The sequence below is a fragment of the Azolla caroliniana genome, unplaced genomic scaffold, assembly GCF_043228905.1.
Source record: "Azolla caroliniana isolate FFs.n. ecotype wild unplaced genomic scaffold, voAzoCaro1.0.p SCAF_3, whole genome shotgun sequence".
Classification (NCBI taxonomy): domain Eukaryota; kingdom Viridiplantae; phylum Streptophyta; class Polypodiopsida; order Salviniales; family Salviniaceae; genus Azolla; species Azolla caroliniana.
Window position 1 is genome coordinate 24,367,107 of NW_028230438.1, and position 22,055 is coordinate 24,389,161.

Below are 22,055 nucleotides of genomic sequence, written 5' to 3' on the forward strand. Positions count from 1 at the left end.
TACATACATACATGTATGTATGTGGTTTGGATTTTGGTTGCATTGCTGCTATTGAAAAGATGGAAGCAGAATTTATTTATTCTTAGAAGACATTCCCAAATGTGGTCAACTCTCTTTTGAAAGTGTTATTGCTTTGGGCTCATTAATTTTAAGTTTGCATAAATGTATATGCTATGGTTGGTGGTTGAATATGCTTTCTGGACTCTTTTCATTGATTTCGATTGACATAGTTTGATCATATTTGGAATTGATTTATCGTTGAAGCTACAAGTTATCTACTTCAATTAGTCATTAGGATTGTTCTTAATGCAAATGAAGGATAATTTTAATCTACATCCCATGATGATGATGATGTTAATACTGCAAAACAAAAGCTTTACCACCAATGGCAATGAATACAATCAATGATTAAGACCATGTTTTGATGTAATACTTTCAAGGTGGCAAAATAAGTTTGTGTTTTTAATAAAACGAGATTTTAATATATTGAAATCATCATTTTCTAGAACATGATGTCTTATTACCCAACAAGAAGCCTAGATTCAGATTCTTCGTTTTTCCAATTAATAAAGGCTACCCAATGATAAATGTATAGCCAACAATTTGAGGTTTTTTGGTTGCAATGAGATTTGATGTGAGGCAATGCATAAATGCAACTGTCAAGTGTTAATTAGTATTTGTGCAACCTCCTTTCAACTTAGATTGCAATGCATTGAAAATGTACCCACTTATATGATGTACAACAAACAATCCTTTCACTGATGCTCAATAAAGGTTGGCTGAATACTTGGAATAGATGAGTGAAAACACTTAAAGTTCACTTGCTTTCCTTCCTAAACCCCAACATAATTCTCATTCATTCCAATTAGTTGTTAATTCATGCAAAATTTGGATAATTTTGTCCTTCTTTGGTGATAGAGATGTTAGAGACGTTTCAACTTGCACAGACTAGCATAGAAGAAAGCCATACCAAAGAGACAAACCTTACACGTTGACGTCGAGATATTCAACTTCACCAAGTCCAAGCTGGAGACAATAGGGGAACTATTAAAACCTATACATAGTTAATTCGAATCTAAATGGGAATCCAAGGTAGGGGCAAGATGATAGTAGTGGACAATGCAAAATGATAGAGAAAGCTCGTTCTGATCCTGCTCTCGCTTCATCCATCGATCTGACCGAATGTCCTGGCGAAACTCGTGCATTTTCATTCGTATATCTGTTTCAGACCCGCATGAAGGTTGCAAGAACCAACTGTAAATGGCCTTGTATTGGTCATCTAAGTTCTCATTGTTTCTTTGAATTACACACACAGAGGAGAGGAGAGGGTATTCTTGGAAATTCTAAAAGCTCAGAGAAACATTCTGCCTCTCCAGAGGATTTTTCTTTATTTATTTTTGTTGGCGGGAAACATTAGAAGAAGAAGGACCCATCGCTAGCAGAGAGTAGAAACAGCAGGGAAGGAGAAAAAGGAGCGTAGAAGTAGAACGGATCCATTGCTCACAGAAGGCAGCAACAGCAGCAGCAGCAGAAGAAGAAGAATCAGAAAAGGTGTAATTACGAATAAGAAAAAGGTCTAGAAGAAATCGCTGAAGACGAAACAGAAGAAGCGTAGCTGGAGCCGAATAAGAAAGAACAGCTGAAGCTGGAGAATCGAAGAAGCAGCTGAAAAGGAACAAGATTTAGAAGAATCCTAGGGAAGAAAGAGAGGGAGCCATGGAGTCGAAGCGAAAGACCACACCGCTTTCCAGCTCTGTCCCTCCTTCCAAACGTGTGCATGGAAATCTTCAGTCTCCTCCTGTGCCATCTAAGCCTACGAGCATCATTGCTGGAGGAGAAGAAGAGGAAGAAGAAGGGGATGTTGATGTGTTCATGGAAGAGCTTCTGTTGCGAGATGAAGAGCTACGAGAATCTGGCATAGAGGGTCTCACATCTCGTCTCTCTAAGTGGAGGCGTCCTTCTCTTGGGCAAGACGTGCAAAAACACAATATTGGTATGTCTTTGGATTCAGTTTCAAGATTCTTCTTTTTTATAGAAACGAACATGTCTGAAGCTCACATTTATAAGTTTTGAGGTTGATTTTGACCATGCTGTATGATAATCATAGCTTAAAAGCTCACCAAGCTCACCAAGGCCATTGTTGTTGGGAAATAAGATTACTTATAGATGTGTCATTCAAGTCAATCTTTATTGTTCTTCATGATAGTCAACTGCTGAGAAATTCTCTCGTTCTAACTATTTTTTGGTAGCTTGGATACTATATCATTTTGGCAGGTGTTTAGGTTGAAATTATCATGATCGTTGTGCCTCCCTCTCTATCTGTTATATTGTACGAGGCATTTTATGCATTTGTTGTTCATGATCTATGAGGAGTCAGATTGTAGTTCAGTTTAAAATGTGCCTTTTCTCAATAGTAAGGTACATGGACATCTTATCCACCCATGTGGATGGCCTAGAACTTGCTAATTCCTCCTTTCTATCAGTTACTATGCACAGGATTTTGGATGTTCCCTATAAATCGTTATATTTGCTAAGGAGTTTGGGTTAAATAACCAAGAAATGTCATTTAAGTCTCTCAATAAAGTATATTTTCCTGAAAAACTCTTTCCTCCTTGTGCTGCTTGCTTATCCAGTTTTTCAACAGCTTGATATTGACTACATTATTGGAGAAAGTAATAAGAAGCTAACTCCTCAGAGATCTGGTCCAGTGGCAATATTAAGAATGTTTGGCGTCACTGGGGAAGGTAAGCTCACTGTCACTGCTAGCACTGTAATCATTTTCATGCATATATTTTCGTTATAATTTGAATCATATTTTGTTTGCAGGTCACAGCGTCTGCTGTCATATCCATGGCTTTCAGCCTTACTTTTATATAAGCTGTTTGGATGGCATGGGCCCAGATGATATTCCTAAATTTAGACATGTGCTAGAGGTTAGTATTAAACATGTATTTTCTGGTCTCAGGATGTATAATGGTGTCGACAAAACAACCTTACACGTTATCATACTATCTGTTAGGCAAAGATGAGGGAATCCAGTAGAAGCAGCAAGTCTCCAGTTTTTATAACTAATGTGGAAATAGTTCATAAGAGAAGTCTGATGTACTTCCAGCTCCAAAAATCACGCCCTTTCTTCAAAATAACTGTAGCTCTTCCAACAATGGTAGCTACTTGTAGAGGTCAGTAACTTGATATGCTAATTCACATATTTTTATTTCTCCTATTGCTGAGATCTGATGGTTACAATGCTAAGACCACGTGCTTGTACTTACCATTTTTCTTGTATCCCATAGATTAAGCGTCTAGCATAATTGCAATTGAAAAATAAAATTTTACTGTGTATATAGATTGGTAACTGTATATGCACACTGACACATACGCCTTTATAGGCTTAGGCATACACATGCAATGCACACATGATCTGTTTCGATAGTAATACATTATTGGTCAATATTACACAAATGTGACATGAGTGCTCTATATCCAATGTGAAGTGGAAAAACTCGCTGATGCAGGTCAACTATAGGTGTAAACCAGAAAATTTAAACAAGTGGAATAAGGGGCTCTTACTTGGCTTCAAAAGATCTTATGAAGTTTTCTTTCTTGATGTGGCTGAAATAGTCCAATCTTCTACATGTGCTTTTGCATCTCTGAGTTTTCTTCTCTAATTCTATTAGGAATTAATAAATTGACCTTGATTTTGACCTGCTATGTGCCTGGAACCAATTTCTCAGTCAAGGAGCTTATATTTGAAGTATTTGGTGTGTTTCCCATCAATGCGATTCACAAGGTCTACAGGCTGCTAGATTTTTATCATAAAATAGGCTCTAATCTAAAGTCATGTTTTTCCACAGGTATCTTGGAGAGGGGCTTATCAATCGATGGTTTAGGCCAAAAGTGTTTTGTTACTTATGAAAGCAATGTTTTGTTCGCATTGAGATTTATGATAGACTGTGATATCGTTGGTGGAAACTGGATTGAATTGAAGGCTGGAATGTACTATGACACAGAAAGAAAATTGTCTCACTGTCAGCTTGAAGTTGATTTGCTGTATCCTTGCTTGTCGTGACATCTATTGCATCCCAGTTCTCTCTTTATTTCTGTAGGATTAGTCTGTGAACAGGAGGAATTAAAACATGTCTAGGTTGTACATGTGAGCTCTTGCGCCCTGGCTCAGGTTGGCCCCTTGTTTTGCCAGTTAGGCAGCAGGACTCTGCGTAGATAATTCAATATATGTCTATCATTAATTTCTTGTAAACTTAATAAAGAGATTGATATCTGTGCTATTGATCAGTTCCATTGATAGGCTATAGCTGTATTTCAACATTAAGGTCTCGTGGAATTGATTTCAACTTTTCCAGTCTACAATATTCAGCTTAGAAGAGTGCAGTTAATGCTGAGGTTGTGTTTTGAAACACTACTTGATTTTATTTGCATGGAATTTGTAAAGAACCTCCTTAACAGAATATAGATACAACAATCTGATAAGTCATAGTCCTGTGGGACAATATTCAAAAATGGCTCCATTTCGTATTTTGAGTTTTGACATTGAGTGCGCAGGCAGGAAGGGCCATTTTCCTGAGCCAGAACATGATCCTGTTATTCAGGTGCTCTAAATTTGATTTCCATAAGAGAGTGTTCATTGAAAAAATATTGAATGCTGCTCTTTTTATGAATTTATTGTTTATTAACTCTGCTGTATCTATGTTCGCAGATTGCTAATCTAGTAACTATTCAAGGGGAAGACCGGCCAAAAGTTCGAAATGTAATGACCTTAAATTCATGCTCACCAATTGTAGGTGTGGATGTAATGTCATTTGAGTCAGAAAGGGAAGTGTTACTAGCATGGAGGGTATGGTCTTTGATTCTAGAGTTTATAATTAAAATTTGGTAATTTGTTACTGGTTTAAGACACCCTTGATTGATGCAATGAAGTCATGTAGGATCTTGTTCGGGAAGTAGATCCAGATATTATCATTGGTTACAACATTTGCAAATTTGACTTGCCATACCTGATTGAGGTGCTTATTTGGCTTTCTACTTTCCTGTCATTGATTTGAATATCACTACTAGAGGAAGGCACTCTTCCTCCAGGCTCCAAGTTTATTAATATTCATGATTCAAGGAAAACCTTGTAAAATTAGCAGATTTTTTACACAAAATGTTCTTTATTTGCTGGAAAATAATCATAACTTCTCTTTTTCAAAATTTCAGAGAGCTGAGACTTTAAAGATTGTGGAATTTCCTATCTTAGGTCGAATCAGAAATAGTCGGGTTCGGATCAAGGACACATCATTTTCTTCAAGGTATAGTAAACCTGGCTCAAATTTTCTCATCTGCATAGGTATTTACCGAGACATGTGTTTCTGCAAAATGATATGTGCAATTTGGCATGCAGTTCATTTGTGCTTCTCAGCAATTCTGTAACTTAGTATGAATGCAATTATTTTTTAAAGATTGCAATTGTACCATGTAGTCTTCTTTTGAGTAATAACATTGACACATATACTCATGATAAATACAAGAATTGCTAGGATTCTTTGACAAAAGAAAGCTGCCATGCAAATGATTGTCTTAGGGTATCTTTTTGCATCACAAACATATGCCAATGCCATATTAATTATTTGAAATTTGTTTATCCAACATTTATTTTGCCATTTGGGAAAGGGCCTTTCTTGTATGCACATAATGTAATGAAGTTTGCATGTAGATTGATTACAATGGTGATGAACATTTAATGTACGAATGTTTTGACAGTAGCTTACCTGGATGTATGCATCCCATAAAATGTTGTTTTGGCACCATCCTTAGGTTTCATGTTGCATAGACCTTAAATGCAGCATATTTCAGGATTCTGTAATTAAATAGGAGTGCAGCCTTTTTATGCCTATGCATAAAATACTGGAAAAGTAGATGAGATCTACCACCCAATCATAGGCCCTTCCGACTGTTATTGGACCGTTAAGTAATGTGGTGTGAACATCCTTAAACCAGTCTTAGTCATCTATTACAAATCCCAGCGTCTATTAAGGAAACACCTATTAAGGAAATTTTCTTCCCTGAAAATGGAATCAGAGTAATGTATGTACAGAGGAAAACACCTTTGCAAGTATAACCCTCATCAAGATAATCATGCCATTTAACTAAAGCTTAAGGCATTCTGGATCATCACATTCTTTTAACTTGATATTCTAGTATTTTTCCTGTTCAATAGGGAGAATTAGAGGTTCAGTGTGATCTACAATCTTGTCATCATCCTCAATCTTCTTTCAGAAGGCATGGTGCATGTTACAAGTAGTTTGGCTTGTAACAATCTTACCAATGTCGAAATAGCAAAACTGGCTGTAAAACCATGAATTTAACTTTAGTGTAAAGCGTCTCCATATTCAAGGACTTCTGACAATGGCAGCTCGTGGCTTGGCAACTGTAGATTGTCCAACTGTGATGTTGGTTGCTAATGGAATGATGACTGTTTAGCATGCAGCTGCTGGTGCAAAACTCAACAGGCTGCAGATAACATGCATCAATGCATTTGCCACATAAACTACATAACATGCCACTTTTATGAGATAAGACTAACTCCAAAGATGGTCTTTATAACATGTCCCTTTCAAAAAATAGGGTAGCATTTCTAGGATCTCTCCGAATTATTGGGTTGCTAGCTATAGCCACATGGGCATTTGGCTAATAAGAGACCCCCTGAACCATCTACTGAAACTATGGTGTTGCAATGCTGTGGAACTCTTGACATGTACTTATTCCAACCTATGTAAAGTCCTTACAATCGTTAAGTTTCGATATGCTGAAACAAATGAAGTATTTTTGGATATTCTTTTAAGCAAGCCCTTATTGGTTTTAGGCAGTATGGTACCAGAGAGAGCAAAGAGATAACAATTGAAGGACGTGTGCAGTTTGACCTTCTTCAGGTACTTCTGAGAGTTTTGTGGGAATCCAGACTTGATCACTTTCTGCAATTGTTAACTAATACTCCAAATAAAATATGACTGTATAGGTTATGCAACGGGATTACAAACTAAGTTCCTATTCATTAAACTCGGTTTCTGCTCACTTTCTAGGAGAACAGGTGCTGCACTTGTGCACTAATGATGCTCTGCTATATATATCTGCTCAGGTGTTAACCAAATAGGACTCTTGTGATGCTTCTTTCTGATTGAAAGTAAATTTCTTTGATGGTACAGAAAGAGGATGTTCATCACTCCATAATTTCTGATCTTCAAAATGGGAATCCAGAAACTAGAAGAAGGTTGGCTGTCTATTGTTTGAAGGTAAACATGTTATCGTCAACACTGTAAAGATGGACACAGCTTTTGACATTGTATGTGTTTGTTAATATTTTGTTGATTCTTAATGTGGTTGCATGATTTTTTATCCATGATGGGTTAAACATTTGGTGTTCTCATTTGCTTTTTGTGTTTACAAATGTACCTTCATCTCTCTCGCTCTGTCTGTCTGTCTCTGTTTCTCTCTCTCTCTATATGTATCACCCACTCTCTTTAGTCTCTCTTTCATAGAGAGATCGGGGGGGGGGGGGGGGGGGGGGTTTGGGAGCATGCCTAGTGGGTATATCTATACAAATACTATATGCTGATGATATTGTGTTGATTTCTGACTCTCTGGAGGGACTACAAAGACATCTAAATGTGCACATTTGCAGGTTCAAGAGCCAAGAACTAAGTTGTTTTTATTTGATACACCAACTCGTCTCGATGGAGTAAAAACGTGGGGACTGAATCTTAGCAAGGCAAATCATTGGGACTCGTCTCTATGGAGTAAAAACGTGCCAATGATTGCCCACATGATAAGGAGCAAAGCATCAGTGCCCATGATATAATTTGGGGAGAGATGGGAGCAGACCCAATAATCATTGAGACCTGTATCCAACGTCTTTGGGTGCTTCCTAAACGAAGGTACTCAAGTTTGGCACTTATGTCATCAAGACAACTTGCTGAAAATGGAAACATTCATTGTTAGTATGCTGAAATGCAGCAATGGTTTGAGTCACATGGCATATGCATAAATCCACTACCCTTGTTCCAATATAGCTTGGACTGTCCCTATCTAAACATGACCAAAGTGGAAAAGAATAGAGTGATCTGAACTGATATTATTAACTTGGAAAACAAGATAATATGGATCAGCCCCAAAATATTAGTTGGTACGAAGATTGCCCACTACAAGACACATGTTTAACGCACATTGGAGGATGGATTCATCATCAGACCACCATATATGGACATACATCTCTCCTATGTGTTGCAAACTTCATCACATCAGTTAGAGATTGAGGTAGGCAGATATACACGAATACCTTAAGAAGAATGAATTTGCCAATTGTGTCATCAAGGAGTGGAATCCGAAGAACACTAAGTTTGTCATTGCAGTGTCTTTTATGAAATAAGAGGGAGAGATACCATTGCTTCTTTAAACAAGGCTTTGGCCCACTAGGACTTTTCCCACTAGAACTCAAGAGACGTAAGGAAAAGTTGATGAAGGACAATAGTACAACCACACAAGCTCATTCACAAAGAACAATCACAACTTTTTTTTAGCCCCATCACTCCTACTAATGTTCCAAGTCAATCAAGGGTTACATAAATGGGCTTCCGAGGAGGACATTAGAAAGGGGTTACAATAGATTGGGTAGTTGCAATTTATCGTGCTGTACGCCATGGGCCCATGGACCATGACCTCAGCACCCTTGTCATCGATAGATAAAGACCATTATCTCCCTTCTCGATCAACCTATGCTAGAGATCTTCAGAAGACAAAAGTTATAATATATCTAACTTGCATGTGCTGAAAAACCAGATTCTTTAGTCTCTTTTCATCTTATTACTTTTATATTTACTCAGTAATATTTATTCTATTTTGATTTGTTGTTCTCAAAGACGAGACAACACTTAAGATGTAATCTCTTGTTTGGTCTTATAGGCCATTGTGGCCTCTTAAAAGATGTCAATATATCTTTTCATCTTATTTACTTTTATACTTACTCAGTAATATTTATTTTATTTTGATTTTGTTGCTCTCAAAGACGAGACAACACATATGTAATCTCGTGTTAGGGTTTACAGGCTGATCTCCAGGCCAGTCTTCTGCTAGTTTATTTTCATATCCTTGATTTTGCATATCAATTTTATATGTCAAATGACTTTTCTTTTAGATTTCCTGCATTGAGCAATTGTATGTGTAGTACCAATAATTACTTTTTTTATGCAGGATGCGTATTTGCCCCAGAGACTGTTAGATAAACTAATGTTCATATATAATTACATTGAGATGGCACGCGTGACAGGTGTTCCTATTTCCTTTCTTCTTGCGCGTGGGCAAAGTATAAAGGTATTTGTAATAAACTTCAATGTTTTTGTTTTGGGTTCTACGGAAGAAGCACGTGACCTATATTCTGAACCATGCAGGTGTTATCCCAAATACTCAGGAAATCTAAGCAGAAAAATCTTCTTCTTCCCAATGTAAAAGGGCAGGCATCTGGTCATGAAACATTTGAAGGTGCAACGGTAAGTAAGATGCCATTATCTATCTCTCTTTCTGGCATGCCTTTTCCATTTAGAGATGTTAATGCATATTTCATTTCCTGTATTTTGTTATCCGCCTTTCAGTTGTTCTATCATTGTACTGATTGAGATTTCAAATTGATGCTAATTTTTCTTCTTATTCTTTTATGAGTATGAAATGAATATATGCAGATGTGCATGTATAGGGGTCCTATTATTTTCTATAATAGAATTTCAAATTTTGATGTTCGTGCAATTGGATAGCATCAAGAAAATCATTAGGTTCTCTGCTAAATGTAGATGTTTACCTAATTGGGCCATGGTTTAGAGTATTAATGTATGAATTATACACTTTAAAGAATGTTGAGGAATATACATCACAAAATTCAATATGACATACAGTAACTTATTGGGCTCATACCAGAGAAATTGTGCCCCCAGAAATTACTGCATGTTATGAGATTTTACTGATATATTCCTTAAAAATGTGATGCCGGAATATTTGAATTGCTATTTTGATCAAATTTAAATTCATTATGACTTTTTCATTTGTTACTCTAATCTAACTCTGCAAGTTAATGGCTGTAAATTATCATTTTCTATAATAGGTATTAGAAGCCAAGTCAGGATTTTATGAGAAACCAATTGCAACTCTTGATTTTGCCTCGTTGTACCCATCCATAATGATGGCCTACAATCTCTGCTATTGTACATTGGTAAGATTTCTGTTTACTGCCATTGCAACTCCTTCCTTGTCTTTGGTGTGTTTATGAATTGTATTTCTAAGATAATCTAGTTAAAACCAGATTCGACCAGAAGATTTGGGAAAATTAAACCTTGCACCAGAGCATATTTCAAAGACACCATCGGGGGAAATGTTTGTTAAGCCTGCTCTAGAGAAGGTGCTCCTCATGGATGAAAATTGCTTCAATGTTATGATATTTGTTTGCATTGACATAAACCATTTTCAGGGAATATTGCCGGAGATTCTTGAAGAGTTATTGGCAGCTCGCAAAAGGGCTAAGGCAGACTTAAAGGTTTGATGATTTTACCATTTTTATTTAGTGTTTTTGGACAGGATGTCACTTCATGTTTGCCTTCTTTCCAGGAAGCCACAGATCCTTTGGAAAAAGCTGTGCTCGATGGTCGTCAGCTGGCTTTAAAGGTGCTTTAAAGGTGTTTTATGTATAGAGGAATACCGAACAGAATATACACAACGCACAACTGGTGTTTGTCTTGTCCATTTGGATAGGTGATCATAGTGTAGTTGTATAATGAAGTGAGTAGTTTTTTTTCCCTTGAAAGGAACTAATTGCTAAATCAGCTCGTAAAGGTTTTTGAGAATTTTGGTACACCTCAAAGAGACCATGGCAGCAGTCTCAGCAAAATACCGATGGAGCTAATTGTTTAAACATCTTGTAAAGGGTTTAAAGGATTTTGAGAAATTTGGTAATTTTGTAGCATCTTTGAGCAAGGAATCTGGAGTACTCTCAGCAAAATACTTACAGAGCTAATTGCTAAAACAGATTGTAAAGTTTTTTGAGAATCTGATCTTTGTGTAGTATTTCTGAGCAAGAGAGCATGAGAGTAGTAGCATTGACAAAATACCTTGAACTGTGCATCAAACATTCAACATTGATGTTTGGTTGTGTTGCAGGTCAGTGCAAATTCTGTTTATGGATTTACAGGTGCAACAATTGGACAACTCCCATGCCTTGAAATATCTAGTAGTGTCACAAGCTATGGTAAGTCTTGTTTGATCCCTGTGAAATGAATTAGGCCATATATCTGATGTTGTTTATGTTTCAGGTAGACAAATGATTGAGCACACCAAGAAATTAGTAGAAGATCGCTTTAATTTGAAAAATGGATACCAGTATGATGCTGAGGTAAACTATTTATATTTGTGTGGAATGATTTTAACAAGAACTTGTGAAGAATTTGTGAAAGATTCTGCTACCAATGTAGGTGGTTTATGGGGATACAGATTCTGTGATGGTACGGTTTGGTGTTCCTGATGTTGACCAGGCTATGAAGTTAGGAAAGGAAGCTGCAGATCTTATAAGTGGAACTTTCACAAAGGTATAACTTATTTAACTGAAAAATAGTTTCCAATACACAGCTGCTCATAAGGTGCTCTTTTCATAAGCCTGTCTTCAAGTAATTAATTATAATATAGGGAAAACTATACACCATGGTCCCTACATAGTTGATACTGTCAGAAATACTACACTACATTTAATTCTAAGCAAAACTCTTTATTGAATGATCTTTTACAGCCAATAAAGCTGGAATTTGAGAAAGTTTACTTTCCATATTTGCTTATTAGCAAGAAGAGATATGCTGGACTCCTTTGGACGAAACCAGAGGCTTATGACAAAATGGATACCAAAGGTATACTGATTTCTGGTTAGAAGTGTGGCTTGTTTTTGTTCTTAATGATGTCATTCATTGGTCCTATGTTGTTCAAACATTGCATAACAGTTCAAACGGTTATATCACATCTAGTCATCATTAAACTGTGTGCTACTGTAACATATTTATGCAGAACGATGCAAGCAATGGTTTAGCTGCACAGAAACTGACAATCAAGTCTTTACTTTCTGTGTGTTAAATAGAGCATCTAGATTTAACAAATCATATCTGGTAGGACAATTTAGAAGAAAATGCTTACTCTAAATTATCTGAATGTATCATTGGTCAATACGAGTATGTATGTTATTCTGGTGATGTAAACTAAAATTTCCATGCTTATATCACTTGTTGCAGGCATGTCCAATTTCTTTGTAAAATTGTAGAAGCAAGTATTGTAGAAAAACCCCATGTGACCTATTTACAAACTTCATTTGGATAAAATTTGTCAGGCTCCACTGTTTACAAAACATGCTTCTATCTGCAGGTATTGAAACAGTACGAAGAGACAATTGCTTGCTGGTGAAAAATGTGGTCACAGAATGCTTGAACAAGATACTCATTGAGAGGAATGTTCAAGGTGCAATTCAATATGTAAAGAATACAATAGCAGACTTGTTGATGAATCGTATGGACCTTTCTCTGCTGGTCATTACAAAGGTGATTCTTGTCATGGGATTACATAATTCTTCTGCTATTATACAAATCTAAAGAATTTCGTGGTCTCCTGGTGATTGTATCTCCATTCCATAGTGACTGATCAAATGTAAGCAGAAAAAATAGGTTCTAATATGAACCTTATAAAAACAGGGCCTCACAAAAACTGGAGATGATTATGCAGTAAAAGCTGCACATGTGGAGCTTGCAGAACGAATGCGCAAGGTGATTATTTGGGATTGTTTGAAAGAAAATTTTAAGAGAAATTGAAAGTTCAATCATATGAGAATAGTTTTGTCCCTTAACCTGCATTATCTGAGACTGCTCACTTTTCATGTGTAGAGAGATGCAGCAACAGCTCCTTCAGTAGGCGATCGTGTACCATATGTTATAATTAAAGCTGCAAAAGGTGCCAAGGTATGTTTTCCTTCAAAATTTCGAGAACTGCTCTCATCTTCATCTGGACATTGTATATTCCCATCTTTATATTTGTAACTTACAGGCTTATGAGAAATCAGAAGATCCGATATATGTTCTTGAGAACAACATGCCGATTGATGCACAATATTATTTGGAAAACCAGCTGAGCAAGGTGTTTTAACTTCATTTTTTGTTTAGTTATGGAAGATGGTTGCTTTTAGCGTGACATTATTTTGTGACTGTTACTTGTTTGGGACATTTTGCATTTTTTTGCGTTGAACAAAGTAGAGGCATGTCCCTTGGACTCGTCACTCAACTATGAGATCCAGGAAGGAACAATGCTGAGAAATACTTATATTTTGATTGTCACGTCAAGAAAATTATATTGCAAGCAGCCTACAGAGCCATCAAAACTATATATATGTTATATAATTATATAGAGTGATGTAAATAGGTTGCTATAAATGTTAGTGTTAAGCGACGGACTCAGGGATGATTAGAACAAAATCACCTTATATACCTTTGAATTAGAGGCATTCATGAGTGGATTCATGATTTAATGAAAACATTAATTGCTCCCGAGTTTTTTGATAAGAAACAACTTTTCTCGATGTCTGCCCTTCACTGGGGTCATGGTTCAGTCAAGGAGTCGTGATTTAAGAAACTTAATTCGTGACAAGGAGAAACGACTTGTGTCCAAGTCTATCCATCATTTACAGTTTCTTTTCTCGAATACTTATTGAATAATGCTCTCCTGTTTCAAATGTTACCTGTTGTTGGCTTGTGATAAATTTTTTTGCTTTTTGATGTTTTCTTTTTTGAGGAATATTCTTATATAACACAGTGAAACAGTTTTGAACCTTTTAACTTACAGCCATTGCTACGTATATTTGATCCAATTCTCAAAAATGCAAGCAAGGAGTTACTTCAGGGAAGTCACACACGGTCAGTCTCTATCTCAACTCCATCAAACAGTGGCATTATGAAGTTCGCAAAGAAACAGCTAAGCTGTATTGGATGCAAAACCCCAATCAGGTCAGTGTTTGTCCCTGTGTTTAAAAATGCAACATTTGTGTAACCTTCATAATTGATGGAGTACATATTTTGGTACAGTGGTGAGGGTCAAACATTATGCAAACACTGTAAAGGCAGGGAACCCGAACTCTATCAGAAGACTGTAACAAATGGTCAGTGTTGCATAAGTTTTTAAATAAATAATGTATAGGTTTCTTACATTTAGAATAAAATCTAATGCTTATTTGTCTTCCACAGTCCGAGAATTAGAACAGCTCTTCAATAGGTTATGGACTCAATGTCAACGATGTCAAGGATCATTGCACCAAGATGTGTTGTGCACTAGGTGAAGCTTCAATGCCAAAGCACATTAAACCATGAAGTTATGTTATATGGGGATTGTTGAAATTAATCCCTTATCTTGACATTGCAGCCGAGATTGCCCCATATTTTATAGGCGCAAGAAAGCACAGAAAGACTTGTCTGAAGCTGAGCTCCAACTAGAGCGTTGGGACTTCTAAGAAGCAATGCATAAACTGTTTTACGTTCGGGGTTTTGCTTAATCATCTCATGGTGAGGTACTGACAAATGTTGCTGGGCCTAAAGGACATTTTTATCCACGACATTGCCAAGGCTGTGTTATCCATCAGTCTACATCAGTGATATCCATCTGATATCCGTCATAAATCCATGCATATCCCAGAACTTGTCAAGATGTGACCATATGTACCATTCAACACCTATTTGAGCCTTAAGAATCCAAAAGGCACTACATTTTCCGAGGTTGGTGCTGATGATTCTGAACACACAGCAGAAACAAAGAGAAAAGAAATCTTAAACATCAATCAGATGTATTAACAATCAGATTCTTGTACATGTATTAAAATTAACATTTCAGCATGTATGTACTGACAGCATACCGAGAATTTGCTGGACACCTCTTACGCATTGGTTAATCATGGCGTTAAGCGGTGAAGATCCAGACGTCGAAAGCTAATGATTACATTGTACCACTCACATGCATTGTCCCTAAAAATGTCTTTTGAACAGGGTTTATTATAAGATGCGTATAAATATGACTAGATGTAGAGTTCAAGTAGATCAAGATACATGGCTGTGCAAACTAGCAAAATTGTTTACCAACGATATCTAGTTCGAGTAGGTTATATAGGTTGCATATACATGGCATCAGCTCATAACACAAATTAGCAAATAAAGGTTCTAAGGAATCAGTAAATACGTGTAACATATAAAGCTCATGTGTATTTGGTTCTAACCTCCTTTGCAAGACCAAATGATCGTTGATCCAGACATTACTGGTATATGTCAAGTCTATATATCAATTGTTGGTCCAAATATTAGAAATTCATAAGGCATTGGAAGGATCAGATGAGTGTACAATGCTAAAAATATTGGGGTTGCTCTAACGTGCTGAGGTCTCAAGATCATGAGACAAAACAATACAAAAGAGCGTAAAGATTGAGGGTGACGAGGTGCAAAGATCCAAATATTAGAATTCATAAAGCATTGGAAGGATCAGATGAGTGCACAATGCTAAAAATATTGGGGTTGCTCTAACGTGCTGAAGTCTCAAGATCATGAGACAAAACAATACAAAAGAGCGTAAAGATTGAGGGTGATGAGGTGTAAAGATCCAAATATTAGAATTTCATAAAGCATTGGAAGGATCAGATGAGTGTACAATGCTAAAAATATTGAAGGAAACACCTTCTTGATTAAATTACTCAATCCAAATATTTATAATCAATGCGAGAATTACTCACAATTGCAAAATCATATGAATAGAAGAAAGTCAAATCAATCCAAACTTTTGGCTCAAGTCAATGGGCAACCCAAAATGTTCTTGTTTAATAATGACTAATTTCCAATTATTTCCTATTGATAAATTATTGCTTGCCATTGTGATACAGCTAATTGAAAATGAAAGACTAAACAATCCCACCTTTATAACATAAACTTTATGCTTTTGTGCCTGTTCCACGTCCGAATGAAATCTATTTTCTACACGACAAAAACCTCTGAATCTGTCGGGGAGATTATGTTGTATATAACATTTCAACCATGCTCATGAAATTATATCTTCGAGTCATCCGAGTCATTCAACCATGCTCATGAAATTATATCTTCGAGTCATCGTCACTTTGTGTTGTTTTTACATTACCATGCCACCGTCAATCGTGAAAACCTGTCAATAGTAAGCCCATAGTAAATATTATATATATTGACAAGGGAAACAAACCACCTGAAAATTAAAGAAATGCTAGACGTTTCATTAGTTTTGGTTGACTCCATAATCAATAAGAGCAAAGGACCTGTCCAGTTATATAGGCAGCTGCTGGATCTAAAGCTAAAAACTTCACTAAGCCAGCTACTTCTTCTGGCTCACCATATCTACCTGAAAGTTCAAACCAAATATGATGTCAAAATTAATTGCTGTTTCTCCTTAAAGCATGGATGCATATGGCAAAAAAGATACCTAGTGGTATAGTTTGGAGAATCTTTTTCTCAATATCAGCACTAAGAGTTGATGTCATATCAGATGCTATAAAGCCTGGGGCAACAGCATTTGCCTGCAAAGACAAGGTCACCAAGGCATTTGTCACAGTTAACAAAAAAGCAATACAGAAACGACCATCACAACCCAAACCCAAGGCAAACTTGTAGACAGCTAGTTCGATTTGCATCACTACTAGCTAATAAATATTACATGCAACATGATGCTTACCGTTATATTTCTAGCTGCATATTCACGGGCTACACTTTTAGTGAGGCCGATTACACCAGCTTTAGCAGCACTATAATTAGCTTGACCCACGTTACCAGTAAGCCCAACCACAGATGATATGTTGATAATCCTTCCCTAAGATTTTGAACCATGTAGGAATTTCATAGTGTCAAGAGGAAACAATGAACGAGTTATAAAGTCAGAGAAGTCGCACAACCAAATTCTCTGGCATACCTTTCGCTTCTTCATCATTAGCTTTGCAGCTTGCTGCCATATAGTCAAAATATACATATTAAGTTCTCACATTCATTCAACTTGAATGTATTACAACGAATCGACCAAGAAACCACCTGTGTGCAGAGGAAGACTCCAGTCAAGTTCAAATCAATAACTTCCTGCCACTGCGATTTTTTCATTTTCATCATCAATGTATCTCTGGTGATTCCTGCATTGTTCACAAGGACATCTACTGCACCCCATTTGTCCACAGCCTACAGAGGACATGAATAATGCATTAAATATACATAATAAAACCAAGGCAAGAGTTAAAATGAGAATACACATCCATAGTATCCACTCACTGATTTCATGATTGCCTCCACATCCTCTTCTTTAGAAACATCTCCACCACATACAAGTGCTGCCCCGCCTAAGTTTTCAATCTATATCAAAGACCAATGGAAACACAAACAAGCATTGAAAGACAATTCTATATAACATTGTAAATCATAGTAAGATTTACCTCAGGGATAGAGATACTCGCCCTTACATATCTTAGGTCTTTTTTATTGATTGACAACTCATTTTAGAAAACGACCATATAATAACATGCAGGTAATATACAAAGTTATCTAAGAGGTAATTAAAGTACATACCCATATTACAGATTTCATGATACACAACCACCAATAGGATGTAATCATCCATCAGTAACCTCAAATTAATTATCTAGTCCACAAAAAAATAAGTGTATGTAACAGAAACTTTTCTATATCATAATAAAATAATGCGCATCATCATGAAGGCCAAATGAAGAAGACAAGGTCTTTGCTCACATTCTCTTATAAGAGTGTACAAATATTAAAAAAGCAGAATCACCCTTACATGTTTGTATTCCTATTCTAAAATTTAGGGAAACACACCTGTATTTAAAGTTATAGTACCTTTGTGTTTTGCATGTTACCATTTACAGCATAAACATATCACAGCAAATTGGCAAGCATCCACTTACTTGCCTGGCCACATCCTCTGCCTCCTTGGATGATCGAGCATAGTTAACCAATACCTGAAGTATAAATCATAATAATAAGGGTGACTGAATTTTCCAAAGATATCCTAAGGTAAACTGTTAGTTCGGCATCTTTAGCATTTTATTTTAACTTGTCATTATTTAAATGAGAAAGCATTTTCAAATGTAATCTCTTGTTTGGTCTCATCGGCCAGGCCTCTTAAGAGTGGTTAACGTGTCTCTCATTAATAAATAAATAAATATGTATGTATATGACCTTGCAACCAGCACTTCCCAAAGCAAGAGCAATTGCTTTGCCAATGCCTCGGGATGCCCCTGTTACAACAGCAACAGGAGCCTCAACAGCCTTTACAGTTTCAACAGAAATCTCCTGTGTTGTGGCAACCATGGATCGAACCACTGCAAAGAGACCAAGTCTATGTTATGTTTGTATGCAAGAATTCATGTTTTGTTGGTGACGTGTGTTGTGGAAGAACTCATTTGATGTTAGTGATATTTCTTTCTGCAAGAATGTATATACAGATTGGTGACTATGAGAAGTAAATAGTGACGTGTTTCTGAAAGAATGTATCTGCAGTTCTAAGAATATGTGACTTATGCTGGAAATAAAGGCAGTTCTTTAACATAGAAATTTATGTGATAATAATTTTGCATGCAAAGACTTACAATAACAAATTTTAATACTACAAGATAACTTAATGTTTTAACACATTCCAATAGATTTGCGATGATGCACATTGATGAGCAATTGCACATTAAACTGAAAGCAATTCAGCAGGAGATGAAGTTGTCCTTTTAAATTATTATACTACTTGGCTTATCCGATAAATTTGGTCTCAAACATAAAGAATGATACCAGAAATCAAAAGTGGATATGAACAGAAACATTGTTTCTCCCTATTAAACTCTGCCTGAAATTATCACAAGAACATCATTAATGAAATGTCCAACTAACAAAAGCATAGATTCATTATATATGATTGCACATTTAGTCATCTCCCTGAAGCCCCAATAATGGTTTATAGGCACTCTCCATATATGAAAAAATAATCAAGAGTATTTTTAAGCTTTCCAAAATGTTTCCAATTAAAGTGCAAGATAGCTCCACCGTTCATGGTGCAAGAAAAATAAACTTTACAAGAATTACCAAATAAAATTAATAAATCTCAAAATAATAAATCCATGTAGAAAGACATTTTCTTTTTTCCCACATTTTCGAAGAAGCTCAGTTTTTGTTCAATTTTTGTTCAATTTTTGTTAACATGTAAACAAGAATAAAGACACTTAGACATTATATCTTTCTATTTCCTCGATTTCTGAAAAGTTCAAACGTTGCAGTATGCAAATGAAATGTGTTTGACTCTCCGGAGCAGTTAGTCTTCCTAGCACTAATCCATCGAGTTAGAAAAGGTTGACGTTTTTGGAACATCTATTGCGATTATATTTTACATGTATCTGATACATATGAGGCGGCAATCTACAAACAGAATTGTGAATGCTTTCCTAGAATTCACAATGGAAACTGAATCTCATGCAATCGTTAATTTTTGAGGATTGGATCATTTTTAAATGAAGCTACAGTACCTTTTTGCAATGGTTTTCACTTTAGAATTCTATATGATAATCATGCCCCATTGCGTGTACAGAAGATCATTTTAAAAATCACTAAATCATTATGTGTATTACATGTACATATACAGGATATGTTGAAAATGTAGCCAGCACACACCACGTTTGGCATCATATGTATACATGTAAGGATAATCAGCACGATCATGACCACTCCATTCGGAGACCACTCATTTTGACCATAATTCACTCCATGCAAGGATAATATGTATACATTCAAGGATAATCAAAGTCATATTGGCTTCTACTCCAATCAAAGAAAACACATAATTTGTATCTATGCAAGGATCCCCACCACAATTGACTTCCATTTGAAAACAATAAACATTTTTTAAGCATAATTTGTATGCATGCAAGGAACATCATCACAACCATATTTACTTCTATTTTATTCACATACATTCAGGGATCATCATTAAAATCATATTGCCTTCCATTAGAATGCTACAACATATTTTGGACATTATTTGTATTACATGCAAGGAACATCATCATGATCATACCGATTGACATTGAAAACGAAAACACATTTGGAACATAATTTGTAGGCATGCAAGGTTCATCATCACAATCATACTAGTTTCCATTAGAAAGTGACAACACATTTTGAACATCATTTGCATGCATGCAAGAGTCATCATCATGACCATATTGGCTTCCATTTGAAAAAGACAAAACAATAGAAAATATGAATATAATCCTAGTTGTACTATTATGCTCGAAAGAAAAATCCAACATTTGATTAAAAAGGCACTGAAAATAATCAAAACAAAGGTTTGTTCTAAAAGAGAGATCCATCTAATCTCAGAATAGATATTTTCCTGTTTGCATGGGAACTCTCAGAAAAAAGCTGTCTCAAATGTGTTTGAATAGATCTAAAATTTCCATTCCTTTGTTTGTTTTTTATTGTGAGTGTTTTTCTTACATCAGCCTGAAGCAAAAGCAGAAGCCTCAAATTGGTACAATTTTTGAGGAAGAAAGACAGAGACGGAGAGAGTGGAAGACTTACCCGTAGCACGGTGAGGATGTCTAAGAGAGTGACATCGCGAGTTCACATGGGATGGAGTTGATGAGAAGCGAGAGGGAAATGCAGGATAAGGAGAAGGAAGAAGATGAAGCTTGGCGAAGGATGTGTGCAGGGAGGAAGCGGAGGGAGATGAAGCGAGGAGAGACATGTCAGATGACGGCGATGAAGAAAACGGAGGAGGAGGAGGAGGAGACTGGTGCTTGTGCGCGAGAGAAGGAAGAGAAGAGAAGAGACGAGAGGGAGAAAGTGTGGTTGAGCAGCAGCATTGAACGCGGGGGACCTTTTGTACTGCTGGAAGAGAAGAAGAAGAAGAAGAAGAAGAAGAAGAAAAACAACTTCTTAGAAAACCATGAAAGGCTTTGGTGGTGGTGGTGGTGCGAGCAGTAAGTAAGCAGGCATTCATGTGAGAGAGACAGAGAAAGACACAGAGAGAGAGAGAGAGAAGAGGATGAAGCTTTTTCCATGTAAATAATATGAAAAAGCATCATGCAAAAAGAGAGAGAATGGCTCCATTCCTTCCTTGGGCTACCCGGCCATTAGAGACTCGGACAAACCCCGGCTCGACCTCTCTCGTGCCCGCCTTACACTTGACTTCATTCGGGTTCCGATCTAACCCCCCCATGTGCCCGAGATGATGATGGTGCAAGACATCGAAAAGAAAAACTCACCACGTGAATCCCGTTCGCTTGGCCCGAGTTTACTCGTATAGAGTGAATCTTTCCGTACTACATGAGATGCATATGCACTATGTAGTTGTTTGCTACCGGCAATAAAAGTCCGATCTGCAAAGTTTGTGCGCTATAAAACCTTAGCCTGGGTTTTTCTGGTTCTTGAAACATTTTGTATTATATAAGAAATTGTTGTTCTTCAAAATCCACCTACTCTCAAGATCTTCTGAAATTTAGTCCTTGTAAGGTGGGAGTTTTCTTTTAGTATAGCTATTTTATGAGACTTTGTTTTATGAGGTTTAGAAAAGCTATAACGAGAGCTATGCAATGACGTTTCTAATGCAAAGGTAAAACTAGAAGCATCATTGTAATTGTTGCATGTTAACTAATATCGAATTATTCAAGAGAGCTTCACACCTTCAATTGTAAAAGCTTCATACCAACTACAGTGCCATCTATCATAAGTACAAATATGAGCATTGGCTCAAAGCATTTATGTACAATGGCTCAATTATCTATTATAACAAATAACGAGCCAATCTTATTTTACTTGGTATATCCAAAGGCTCAATCACATTGAACATATTACAAGGGTTGATAAACATAAGAACCAATCACCTCATTAGCAAAAATACTAGTCTACTTAAAGCTAATGATCATCTGAAATGTTTGGGCTCGAATATTAGCCCTCAAAGTCACT

At 36.5% G+C, this 22,055-nt stretch overlaps 2 protein-coding genes across 2 annotated transcripts; one reads left to right on the forward strand and one right to left on the reverse strand.

The window, feature by feature from the left end:
• Nucleotides 1-1,579: 1,579 nt before the first annotated feature.
• LOC147866768 (DNA polymerase delta subunit 1) lies at nt 1,580-15,049 on the forward strand. The gene is made up of 30 exons (XM_087317250.1): nt 1,580-1,993; nt 2,634-2,744; nt 2,827-2,933; nt 3,020-3,179; nt 3,855-4,050; nt 4,472-4,607; nt 4,715-4,852; nt 4,944-5,021; nt 5,215-5,306; nt 6,860-6,926; nt 7,013-7,084; nt 7,200-7,286; nt 9,241-9,360; nt 9,438-9,536; nt 10,142-10,249; nt 10,340-10,435; nt 10,505-10,570; nt 10,642-10,698; nt 11,191-11,278; nt 11,343-11,422; nt 11,502-11,615; nt 11,813-11,927; nt 12,433-12,605; nt 12,756-12,827; nt 12,945-13,019; nt 13,105-13,194; nt 13,897-14,057; nt 14,136-14,209; nt 14,295-14,382; nt 14,470-15,049. The coding sequence occupies exons 1-30, from the start codon at nt 1,717-1,719 to the stop codon at nt 14,555-14,557; spliced, it is 3,285 nt and encodes a 1,094-aa protein (XP_087173376.1). The 5' UTR covers nt 1,580-1,716; the 3' UTR covers nt 14,558-15,049.
• A 691-nt stretch (nt 15,050-15,740) lies between these two features.
• Nucleotides 15,741-21,095, reverse strand: LOC147866769 (3-oxoacyl-[acyl-carrier-protein] reductase 4-like). The gene is made up of 12 exons (XM_087317251.1): nt 20,946-21,095; nt 20,670-20,915; nt 18,288-18,430; nt 18,014-18,067; nt 17,364-17,444; nt 17,133-17,273; nt 17,017-17,049; nt 16,783-16,917; nt 16,534-16,627; nt 16,370-16,452; nt 16,188-16,242; nt 15,741-16,142 (listed from the first exon to the last, which is right to left on the reverse strand). The coding sequence occupies exons 1-11, from the start codon at nt 21,088-21,090 to the stop codon at nt 16,210-16,212; spliced, it is 1,188 nt and encodes a 395-aa protein (XP_087173377.1). The 5' UTR covers nt 21,091-21,095; the 3' UTR covers nt 15,741-16,142; nt 16,188-16,209.
• Nucleotides 21,096-22,055: the final 960 nt, after the last annotated feature.